The sequence below is a fragment of the Gossypium hirsutum genome, chromosome A12 (genome assembly GCF_007990345.1).
Source record: "Gossypium hirsutum isolate 1008001.06 chromosome A12, Gossypium_hirsutum_v2.1, whole genome shotgun sequence".
NCBI lineage: Eukaryota > Viridiplantae > Streptophyta > Magnoliopsida > Malvales > Malvaceae > Gossypium > Gossypium hirsutum.
The window spans coordinates 103,198,083-103,211,357 of NC_053435.1; the positions used below are offsets into that span (position 1 = coordinate 103,198,083).

At 31.1% G+C, this 13,275-nt stretch overlaps 1 protein-coding gene across 1 annotated transcript; it reads right to left on the minus strand.

The window, feature by feature from the left end:
* Window positions 1-6,840: 6,840 nt before the first annotated feature.
* LOC107939900 (GATA transcription factor 26) lies at window positions 6,841-12,289 on the minus strand. The gene is made up of 8 exons (XM_016873289.2): window positions 11,732-12,289; window positions 10,046-10,408; window positions 9,314-9,719; window positions 8,500-8,572; window positions 8,151-8,254; window positions 7,715-7,901; window positions 7,516-7,630; window positions 6,841-7,419 (listed from the first exon to the last, which is right to left on the minus strand). The coding sequence occupies exons 1-8, from the start codon at window positions 11,769-11,771 to the stop codon at window positions 7,115-7,117; spliced, it is 1,593 nt and encodes a 530-aa protein (XP_016728778.2). The 5' UTR covers window positions 11,772-12,289; the 3' UTR covers window positions 6,841-7,114.
* Between the last annotated feature and the right edge of the window lie 986 nt (window positions 12,290-13,275).

The following is a 13,275-nucleotide window of genomic DNA, read 5'->3' on the forward strand; positions in this document are numbered from 1 at the left end:
CCACCATTAGTGAGAGGTTGACAACAATCTGACCATTTAACCAAAGTGAGAGGTTGACAACAATCTGACCATTTAACCAAAGACAGCTTATGCCTCTCTGTATCCTTACCCCAAATAAATCCCCATACAAGCCTCACAATTTTTGCACAAACACTAATAGGGACTTCTATCGTTCGTATAAAATAATTAGATATTGACAAAAGGAGTGATCACACAAGAGTGACCCTTCCTACCATGGAGAGCATTTTAGCATCCCAACTGTCTAGCTTCCTCCTGATTTTATCCACTATAAGTACTCATTGTCACCCTTCCATGAAATAATGACATTCCCAAGTAAGACTCCAAATCATTCGTCTCAGCAAAACCAAGAATGCTGCAAATTTCTACTATTGCACAAGGCTCAATATTTTTAAAGAAAAACGTCTTGTTAGCATTCACTTTATGCCCCGAAGCAGTCCCGAACACATCCAGGACATCCCTTACCATCCGTGCCTGATCCACATCTGCTTCCGCAAACAAGAACAGTTCATCAGCAAAAAACAGATGCGACATAACTGGGCCCTTCTTTACAATAGAAATAGGCCTCCTAGAGTTATCCTGACCCCCTTTATGAATACTAACTCAATCTCTCCATGCAAAGAACAAATAGATAAGGGGAGAGAGGACAACCTTGACAGATTCCTCTCATCGGAATAAACTCATCCAAGAGACTCATTCCAAATAATCTGCATAGATACAGAAGTAATGCATTCCATAATAACCCTAGACAGCGAACAATGGATAACAGAGTGTCTTTGATAAAATCCCACTTAAGTCTATCATAAGCCTTCTCCAAATCCACCTTAATGGCCATCCAACCCTTCCTTTTCTTGGTTAGCAACGAGTGAACAATCTTTTGGACAATAATGATGTTGTTCGTAATATGTCTCACTACTACAAAGCTGACTTGGTTCTAACTTCTGAGCAATAGGTGTAGGAAACACAGGCTTGAACCGGTTAGTAATAATCGTTGTAATAATCTTATACAAGACATTACCAAAGCTGATAGGACGAAATTGGGACAAGGATTCTGAAATCTGCACTTTTGGAATAAGCACTAACAGGGTTCTATTAATAGATCAGCTAATGGGAAGACCAGCAAAAATACCCCGGATCCAAGAACACACATCCTGACCGACAATCTCCCTTTGGTTCTGGTAGAATAAAGCATGGAGCTCATCCGGGTCCGGTGCCTTCAACGAACCCATACCAAATAGAGCACTCCAAATCTTCCATGGTTACATCCCTAGCCATATATTCCAACCCAACCGAATCAATATTTGGAAATAAACCATGTAAGGGAAACAAAGCATGCCTTCAATCATTCAGAGAGTAGAGGGTCTTGAGAAACGAAACCGCTTCGTACGAAATATCTAATGGTCATTTGTAACTCAGTTAATTGCAAATCCAAGAAGCATTGACTATTTGTTGTGTTTGTTTTTTTTTTTTAAATCACACATATAATCATAAAAAAAATTACATTTTAAGCATATTCACATTACATAGTTTGGTCATTTTAATCTTCCATAAAAATCACAAATAGTAAGTTGACATGGCAATTAAAAAAATCAGTATAATGATAAATTTAGCTCTCAATTTTTATATATTATATCAATTTAGTCATAATTTAAAAAATTAACCCACAAAATTTACAATTATTCTCAATTTGATCCTAAATCTAAAAGAAATAAAAATATATATAATTATATAAATATTTTCAAAAAATATAATAATAAATTTAAGAAATATATAAAAATAAAAAAATATTAGTGACAAGAAATAATAATATATAAATTTTAAAATATATAAAATAAATAAATAATTTCAAAAAAGTATAATAATTAATTTAAATTTTATATTAATATTAATATTAAATAAAAATGTATGAATGGCTCAAAAAGAAATGAACATGAAATGCATTGATGAGTAATAGAGAGAGATGAAGTTGGACATCCCCTAGAGACATGGAACTAACAAAGTTATCTCTCTTGGTTCATTATTTTCAATTATTGGGCTAAGTTTTCTAGGGCTTTGGTCGTTTAATTGCCATATTTGAACTACTCAAGTTTGAAAGTTATTGATGAAATATTTAAATCTAAAAAAAAAATATTTTCGAAGTTTTTCTATTCATGAAAGATTTTACATTACATTACATTACTTTCTCTCTATTTGAAGATTAAATCTTTGTTTGTTTTTAAAATAAAAAAAAATTCAAAATATTTGTTTTGTAATAGTTTAAAATTTTGTTAATCTTTAAAGAAATTTAATTAAACAATATAATATTAATCATATATATGTATATATATATACACTATAAGAAAGTTTCAATTTAGGAAACAATCTAATGTGTCATAATTTATATATTGTCATTTGACACTTTAATAAGTTAACATGTGTATATATTTAAATTCTAAAAACCGTCTTTGATAATTTTGATTAAAAACCTTAAAGGTCAACCATCCAATATAAAATTAACATTCTTATTAAATATGTATATTTTAAAATTCGCAATAAATATCAAATATTATTTGCCATATTGAAAAGAATGAAAGCCTCATATTTGCAAATACATAAAAGAAGAGATCATGAATATATAAAAATTCTAGTAATTATTTTGATAAACAATAATAAGCATAAGTTAAATATCTTTTACTTCGTATTATGAGTAAGAAAATAAAAAAAATGATATATGGCAAATAATAAATATATTAAAACTCTAGATTTCGCTTTTAACCCTATATAAATAGCTAAAATTTATTTTTTACACATGCTCACAAGAAGTTCAATTGACAAATTGCTTAAATTAAATACAGTCAATATATATAATATTAGGGAATATAAATTTTCAAATATATAAGATATGGCAAACTAAATTTGCTTAAAAAAATTGACAGCCTATTTGTTATAGCATAAAGATGCCTTTAGAAGTATTATTTGAATACGTTGATGCCAATGATGTCGATTATAAAAATCAATTTTGAGCTTAGTTAATCACCGATATTTAATATTAGTAACTATAATTTCGATGTAGTTTGCAAACATTTTTAAAATAATGTTACTTATCTTTTTAATACAATATTGGATAGGGATGTGGATCACATAATTTGAACTTGTATCAAATTGATTTTTTATAAGAGTTTTAACTATTGCTCCATACAAGTCAATATAATATTAATTTTTATTTTATTTTATTTTATCTTTTTATATAATTTCAGTTAGATCACTAATTAAGTCACATATTTTATATAATGCGTATATTTTAACTTATTACTCTCCATGTTGATATCAAATTTGAAGAATATTCATTGTCAATTTGTACAATTATTGCCCAAAAAATTAATATATGTTTCCATAATTAAATGTCTGAATAAAATTAATATAGTATTTAAATAGTTTGCAATAGACAATATTTAAAATACATTACTTTATATTATTTGTAAAAATCCACAGTTTTTAAATAATTTTTATAAATAAATTTAATATTTTTAATTAATAAATACAATTAATCAGGCATCGCACCAGATAAAAAATAATTTAAAATATAATACTTTATTGAATTTAAACCGACTTAATATTTTACCATATTTACGAATGTAATATTTGTTTAAAATGAGCGTTAAATATATATATATATATATATTTTATTCAATAGGATATCCAAGTTTGCTCTGGACAGAATTTGCCTCAAAAGAAGAAAGTGCATTTTGTTCTTATAGTTAGTATAAATCTTTGAAAGGGAATTTTTTAATACTAATATATAATTATGTTTTTATAGTTAATATAATTTAATGGTTTGTTAAAATATTAATAATAAATCATTAAAATTTACTAATATTATTATAAATAAAATATATAAAGTAAATAAAAATAAAAATATGAAAATAATTATTTTGATGTTTAGGTAATTAGTGGTTAAAAATAAGAGCAACGTATTGTGTTGCAATTTGTAAGGAAGGGATAAAATTGTTTTTTGAATAATTGAAAAAAAAATCAAAACGAAAGAGTGGAATTTTTTTTTATAGTTTTTAATAATACAAAATTACTATTTATATTATAAAATACTTATTTTTTAGGGATAAATTTCATAGTTCAAATAGAACTTTAATTTTGATTCAACTGTATATATTTTAAAAAATAAATACATCAATTTATTTATATATTAGATAAATATAATTATTTGTGTATGCAATATATAAACGTACAATGGTTCTATAATGAAAATCGTGTTAGTGGTTTATGAAAATTGAATCAAATAAAAATCTCATGTATAAAATTACACAAAATCGAAGTTAATATATAACATTACATATTTGATCAAATTCTATTATATCTTAATTTTTTTATAATAATTTAAAAAATTGAAGTAACCAAACTTAGTAAAAAAATTATTATAATAGAGAATAAATTACATATATAATACAATGTGATACATAAAACTATAATTGTATACTTATTTAAAATAATTATTTTACCTTTTACTTAATAAAGATCAGAATTAAACCTTAAATACCTGTATTGCATCGATTCCACAAGAGGCGCCAAGTCATCCAACGGTCAAAATATAAAAAAGGCGGGAATCTATTCAAAAAACATAGCATATTTTATTTCCTGAAGTGCGGTTGGTTGAAGCTTAAAAAAAACCTAAGCTCTCATCCAAAGCGACGCTCATTTTCGTCAGTCGGATTTTATTATTACTCCTTCTCTGGTTGCCGAAATCCCGCTGATTTTCCGGTTTCTTCTACCGGAATCACAGCAAAATGATGAAGAAAGAAACATAATGATAGGGAAAGTAATCAAGTAGTAGGAGATTTGGATACACCGGTGGGATGATCCAAATTCGCATAGAATGAAAGTGAAATGGATAGAAAACGGGCATTGCCTTCATGCGCTAACGGGAAGGTGCGGGATGGTGAGATTGCCGATGAGGAACTGGAGCTTAACGAAACGGAGTTGCCGGTGGGATTAGTTACTTCTGGGTAGCATTTTGGTAAGCTAGATGGTTAAACTCCTTGGGTTTGTCAAGTTTTGGTAAAAAGAACTCTCCAGCACCTCTTAATTTTGATAGCTCAAGTGGTCCCTCTAAAAAAAAGAATAATTTAATCCCATCATTTCGAAAGTGAGCAATGAATGACAATCAATCACGATCTTAATTTTTTTCATCAATTGTACATAACTCTGATTGATATAATAATAAACATAGCCCTCAAAGTTTGCATATCATGTCAACTTGGTCTTGATTTAACAAATTTAGCCCGTAACATTTGTGCAAATGTGTAAATATTGAGGCTAAATTTGTTAATTTTTTTAGAATTAAAGCTAAATTGACAAAAAAATGTAAACACCAAGTGCTAACTTTGTTATTATATCAATTAAAATTATATGTAATTGATGCAAGTAATCAATGTTTTGATTAATAGCCCTAAGTTACTCAATTTCAAAATTGATAGAAATTAAATCGCTTCAATTTTTTTTAATAACAAATTTACTCAATATTAAAATTGAAAGGGATTGACGAGTTACTTTTATCTCAAAGTTTTTACTGAGAAAAAGATGGAAGAATAAATCACAACTATGTAATTGACTCACACACCGCCGGAGCAAATCATTACCAACTCATACACTACAAATAATTTAAATTGTTCTTCTAATTCAAATCCATCACATAAATTTTTAGAATCAACCTTCAACATCACTAAACCAAGAGTTAGAGTTTTGCAATATGTTAAGGGGATAAATATCAAAACTCTACGTAAATTTTGATTCAATGTGTAATGTGAGCTTTGATTTTGTACGATTTCATACATGAAATTTTGATTTAATTCAGTTTTCACAAATCACTAGCAACATTATCGAATTAGCATCATTTTTATTGATATATTGCATACAAACAATCATATTAGTCCAATATAAAAATAAATATATGTATTCATTTATTTATATGTATACAATTGAATCAAAATCAAAGTTTTTTATATACATATAAACCACAATTTAAATTTTATATGTATAATTACACTAAATTAAAGCTCATATATCAAATAGCACATCTTAAAAGGATTAAGATGGAGTAAATTTACCCTTCAAAATCCAGTATCGAGAGGTCCACAGTTGTGGCTTTTGCACACGTGTTGATGTCATAATTGGTTAGTTATTGGATAATGGAAATGGACCATTAAGCCATATCTGGAACTTATTTGTTGTTTAAAGTTAAGCCTTAAGTAGTGGATAAAATTCAGGACCTGAGATGAAAATCGAAAAGTGGTTTGTGTTTTTTGACAATATTTGTCAAACAAACAGGTAAAAGGTACATTTTTTCTCACCTTTTTCTCCCCCATCAATTAAGGGGTGCTAAAGTGATTGCATTTACATCAAAGCATAGACTAGTGCACACCCCATTGTTCATTTTCATTTAGCTCACGAGTCATACCAAAGAATAGGTGCCCCCACTTTAGTAGGTTATTCCGGATTTCCAAAGCAAAAATGCTCCCCACCTTACCCAACAAAACATCCCCAATGATCGGCCCACTACATGGCAGATGCAAGGGCGACCAGAGATGGTTGCATTTACCTTGTCTGAATTTTGCCTTGCATTGTCTTCTTTCATTGATTTCACGTGTCTTGTCAAAGAAGCCTATAGTATCTTTGCACTTCCTTTCTGTGTTATACTAATAAACCTGCAGTGTTTGAGAAGTTACCCTAAAATGCGAACTGTAATAGTGGGTTTGCAGTGTTCTAATCATAGATATTCACATTCTAAAGTGATAATGGGGTATATAAATTTGAGTCTATGCAAAAACTACATTTGCATACAAAAACTTTGTAGATTACCACCTCTTTTGCTTTTCCCTGTTTGGAGCTATATATTACAGTATGTTGTCAACCTATACAAAAAAAGAACCCAACCGAAATTCATCTTTTAGCATTCTAAGTTCGAAAAGGTCAAGGGATAAAAGAGCAACCATCAAACCCAATTCACAGACTTCAGTGTTTGGCATGCAAAATATGTTGATCCCGGTCCTGGGGATCTCTTGCAGAAGGAGTAGACTTTTATAGTTCTAGTAATTAACAACCACTGCTAAGGATGGACATGATGTGAGCGTGCTGAGCTACTACTAGTGCTAGCCTGTTGCCCAAAACTTAAAGTAGGATGAAGCAGTTCGGCCTGCGGAAATGACCCATTGGGTGGCACATCCAGCAGCAAATCTTGGTCGGAACTTTCATTGACAAAATGGAGAGAATCCAGCAGAAGAGAGCTACCATCAGGAGGCAAGGCGAATAGGCTTCTCGGACTAAAGCAAGAACCATCATTGTCTATGACTTCTTTGTTTTCGCAAGTAGCCTTCATGACCACCCTTTTGGGGCACTTTATGGTCCTTGCTTCTGAAAAAGAAAAACAAGTTAACAATCACAACAGCTCACAAGATTAACGATGGATTTATTTCATGCAGGTAATAACATCCGAGAAAAGATATAGACCTGGAAAATTTTGACTTTGGCTGTCACATGATCTCTTCATGATCACTAAATTGTTTGATGTAGTGGCGGTTGGTCCTCTAGCAACCACAGGCGCTCCAATACTATCTTGACATCTCTGCAGCAGAGAAATGAGAATATACTCAGGCATCCAGTGAGCAAAAAAAGTTCATTGTCAACAAGTGCATCAACTGATTCAAACCTTAAGTACATGACGGCGTTCCACCCATTGGGATTTAGTCAAATTAAATAATGCAAGTCTTTTCAAAGTCCTACAATCTTCAGCTTTCACCCCTGGGACAGAGATATTAAAAACCCCTTCTGCAAGCAGTTGCTGAAAGTAACATAGGTTCTCCTTGAATTGAGAGCTTTCAAACATGCTTTGGAGGCTGCAGGTGCAAGGATAGCTATCAGAGATCCCACATCATGTTTCAACTAGTGGCCGTCTCATTAGAAAAACAATAACATCACTGGTTTTTCCCCTTTTTCTTTTCCTCAATTATCTAATCTCAACAATATATGCTTCGGATACTATTGAATAGAAAAACAAGCTTATCATTAGTGATTGCATTCCATTTTACACAAACCAGGAACTGCAAAGGTATTACTCCCCATGTTGATAAAAAAGAAACAAATACCTATCAGGAAGTTTGGCAATGTCGACTGGAGGTAGGTACTGCAACAACTGCTGCTGCTCTTCATTTGTTAAATGTTTCACAAACTCCTCAAAGTTGAGGATATCCTGCTCCACACGAAATATTGTCACAGAAGAAAGAACAAACATATGCACTCAGATGTGAATTTTTCATGGCAATTCAACCTTTTGCTTCAGATGGAGGAATCATGGGGTTGATTGTGAAACATCCGGAGTTTGCATACAAAATTAGGATTTCCTAGTGCTCAATTGAGACATAAATATATATATATAGCACCTCTAAAATTGAGTTATAAAGCTGTTTCCAACAAAAACGAAACAGGGGAACTTACATTTAAATCTGTGTTACACAGTGGTGACTTCTGACTTTCCAGCATTAGTGATTTTTCAATTTGAGCCTTGTCCCTGTCAAAAGCCAAAAAGAAAAAGGAAATATTCATCAAATGAAGGCACTATTATCCAATTTCTCCCATTCTAGAGAAGCTACAAGCGTATCTTATGGCCCATGGCTCATGAGCCATGAAGAAACCATAGACTAAAAAGTCTTCCTGGAAACTGCAGATTCAACAAAATTACTACTTGGGAGATTTCGAGCTTAATTCCACATGTAGTGTGGTTGTAGGATACATGCCATCTTTACTCCCACAAATTTTATCTTGATCTTTCCGAGTGTTAATGGTAAAATTTTATAATATCAGAGTTGAAAAACCACACTGTCTACACCGATACTAGTTTCATACTAGCAGATTATGTTACAATTTGTAAAACTTCAAGCTTAATTCCACATGTAGTGTGGTTGTAGGATACATGCCATCTTTACTCCCACAAATTTTATCTTGATCTTTCCAAGTGTTAAATGGTAAAATTTTATAATATCAGAGTTGAAAAACCACACTGTCTACACCGATACTAGCTTCATACTAGCAGATTATGTTACAATTTGTAAAACTTCAAGCTTAATTCCACATGTAGTGTGGTTGTAGGATACATGCCATCTTTACTCCCACAAATTTTATCTTGATCTTTCCAAGTGTTAATGGTAAAATTTTATAATATCAGAGTTGAAAAACCACTGTCTACACCGAAACTAGTTTCATACTAGCAGGTTATGTTACAATTTGTAAAACATTATACTGAAATATTTACCTCTTAAGTTGCTCGTGCTGCATTCCTTGTTCAGCCGGGTTCTTAGCCTTCTTGATGCTATCGCTATATACAGGGAAGGTTGAAGAATGTGAATAAGCCTCGTTTGTTGAATATTGTTTGTTTTCAACTGAAAGTGAGCTAGCTTCAGATTCCTCATCTCGAGCTATTGAACTTGGATGTCTAATTAGAACACTTCCATGTCCAATCTCAACAGAAACCATGGGTGTTTCACTCTCAAGAAGTAAATCCTCCTCAGAAGATCCAGAGAAATATGAAGACTGTTGCTCATGTAAAATAGTATATAAATCTTTCGTAAGTTTCTCAAGAGGAGATTGCTTTGGACGATTTACGAAGGTTCTTTTCTTAGAAGGTACCATTGACTCCCACACATTAGATTGAGCAGGTCCTGGACAAAAATGGAGAAGACAATTTAAATGAGTACTTCAGGTCATTTTAAAAGTACAACCATGCAATGAAGCCACTGATATCAGCCAAGATCAACTCGGCAATTTAAGATATAATGATTATATTTCTAGGAAGATAAACAACCATTTTCTTTTCAGCCACAAATAGCACTCATGAATCTCTACCAAGTTCACAAGATGGACTATGATACTCCGAAGAATCTAGTATATGATCCAATAGGTCTCTTTCATTTCGTGACAAAAATATGCAATCCACTCTCATGCAGTCAAAAGAGCTATGAGGAATGTTGACGGCATTGAGTCCAACCTGTCAAGTCACTAGCATCTGCACTGCCAAACTGCGCGCAGCTTTCAGAATTAGATATTGCTGATCCAGAACTTGATCTATTACTACTATCTTCATCCACAAACTTACGGAAACCCAGGTTGCAATCAGGGGCAACAACTGCTGTTCCATGATTTGCTTTACTTTTCAGCAGTTTGATTTCTTTGTTCTTTTTTATAGATATGTTCTTCATTCTGGAAGTTCTACGATCCTCATAATCAGCAGGTTCAACCCGAGCATGAAGTGGGGTATAATTTGCAAGGGTCCCTTTAGTCCTCCAACGCGACCCGCATGCATTGCACAATACTGGCTTCTCAGGAGGTCCATTACGCCATAGAGGAGTGCCTATCACAATGCATTGTTGCTAAGAAGTATATACTAATTAAAGATAAGGAGATATCAGAACTGTGATAAGATCATGGCAAGAGCCATGAGCCAAAATTTATAGATTAGTATTTTCTTGGCCAAATTCAAAGATAAATGCACCATCAGATAAATCTTTTTCAAATTATGGCTAATACAATAGACATCTTTTGCCTAAAAAGTACTCAGGGTTGATGCTCTTGCCTCTACCAAGGCCAACAAGTGTAATAGAGATTCCATTAACACTTGAACTTGACACAGATTTAAAACTCACATCAATGACCAGTAAAGGCTACAAATGAAATAACTTGAGTTGCGGTGATTGGTGCAAACACACCATGGAAGTCATTGAGAATGTTTAACTGCAATGATACTTACGCGGATGAAGTGTTTAATGGCCTAAGAGGCAAAACAACGAACTTCAAAATAGAATGGAATGTTACCAAGAACAGAAAAAGAATAAAACAATGAGTTAAAATGGATATGAGTGCAACACTTCAAAGTGATTGACATAGAATTCTAGTCCAATGGAGGTTGATAATTCTTATCAACAAAGACCAAAAAAAAAAATTTTAGAGCAAACATGAGGGTACTTGCTTATTAGCATTGAAATTTAAACAATAGCTTATTTATGAGAAGAGGAAATGAGCAAGAATTCTATCGAGAACTCAATGGCAAGTGCACCTATAAAGGAGTCAACAATGATGTTGCAAGGAAATACATTTCCTTTAATTGAATAGAGGACTGAGGTTTGGCGTGATATGAAGGCTTACAGACATCAACAGAACGATGGGAAAGCAATACCAATTTAATGTTAAATCTTAAAATTCAACAACATAGACTAGCAGTTCTCCAGTATCCAAAAGAACTCAATCTCACTTTACTTTGTGAGATGTGTTGGAACTTTAAACAAGAGTCAAAGAATACCAACCCCAAGAGATAAAAAGCTGAGAAAATGAATTGAGGTTGAAAAAAACAATTAAATTCAATAACAAACTCAAGTTCTAAGCTTTACATGGATTGGGAAAAAAAAGGACATATGTTGTTCTAAATCCACATACAAACAGAACAACACAAAGAACAGCATATATTATGAAACTTATTATCTCTGTCCATGTAATCTGGTCCTTTTTCTGCATATTCCCATGATGTAATAATTTATCAAAGCACATAAATCATAGAGCAAAAGTATTGATTTTAGAAAAAGGTTGAACATTTACATATACCCAAGGACTCCAAATTCTTGTTCATTTTTTTTCTAAAAACTTTATATCCAAAAAGTTTACTGGAGAAACAAGAACTCACTTGTAACTCCACAGTGATAGCAAGGTCCTTGCTTGCCCATGTCTTTCTCTTTGGCTCAAGGGAAGAAAAATAAATTTAAAAATAACAAAGAGAGAAAATTTTTATTATTGACAAAAACTTTGACCAAAAATTGAAAACCTTTTTGAGAATAAATTTGATTGGTTTCTTCAACCCTTATATGACAAATTCAACTGGTATTAAAGACTTTTGTGCAAAAACCCAGAAAACAAGTTTAGTTTGCAGAACAAAGAAAAAGCTTAAAAATGAAAAAACACCCAGAAGAGTTTTTTATATCTATTTTATCAGCCCATAAAACATGAATCAATAAAAGCAATAAAAACAAGCCAAAAAATCAAGAAGAAATGAAAATATTTAGAGATGGGTATTTGAGCTGGGAATCTGTACAATCCAATGAAGAAAGAAAGAAATAATTAAAATGACTACTTGAGAGGAATCTAATAAATGGCTGTGAAAAGAAGAAGCTGAAATGGGAAGAAAGATAGAAAGGAAAGAGAAAGGAAGAGAAATAGAAGTGAGCTTTTTTTATGTTTGTATGTATGTATGGATGTATACTAGTCTAAATGTACAAGTAAAAATGTTTAGCTTTCTTTTTTCATTTATTTACTTTACTTCACTTCATTTTATTTACAAATTTATTGATGTTTTTACTTGATTAAAAAATGCATTATTATGTTGAAAGATTAAAGAAATAGTTTTAAAAAATGAAAATTATTCAAAGAAGGGAGTAAGGTAATGGGATATTATTGCATACTTGCTGTTGACTGTAAACTTTTCAGCTTTGTTGATGTCCATAAAATATATATAAGTTCCCCAAGAAAAAAAAAATAGAATTTCAGAAATAAATTATGGTTAAAGAAAAAGAAAAGTCACCATAAGACGACAACAGTAACATAAAAAAAATTCAAAAAAAAAAACACTGTTTATTTTTATGATCAAATTTTGATTTCAGTCCCTCTAATATGTTTATATTTAAAATTTAGTTCAGTATTGTAATTTAACATAATTTGATCAAATATTTTTATGATATATTTAGTTAGTTCAAATAATTAACACTATTAATCATTCTTATTAAAATATTTATGTATATTTTTTCCCTTAAAGCATATATTTTAACTTAATCTCATCAATATGATAAATTCAAATAAGTATTCTTAAAAAAAATATATGTCAACATTTTAACCACGTAAATTATTTAAATTTATTAATCACATTATCCATGTTCTATTACTTAGACCACCCCGTAGACCATTCATGCCTCCTTATATTACTTAAAGGAATACATCTACTTTTTTACCACAGTTAACTCTAATACTCATAAGAGGTCTCGGACATCCATATACATTGATAATCGCTTAGATATCTTTTGATATTACACCATCAAGAATAGTTGTTTATTTCTATATATAAAAATACCAAATTTGTTTTTTTATTAGGTATTTTTATAACAATATCAAAATTATTTATTTTGTTAGGTCTTTTCTTAAAAAGAATGAACCTAATCTCCACCGCCCAGCGTGGAAATC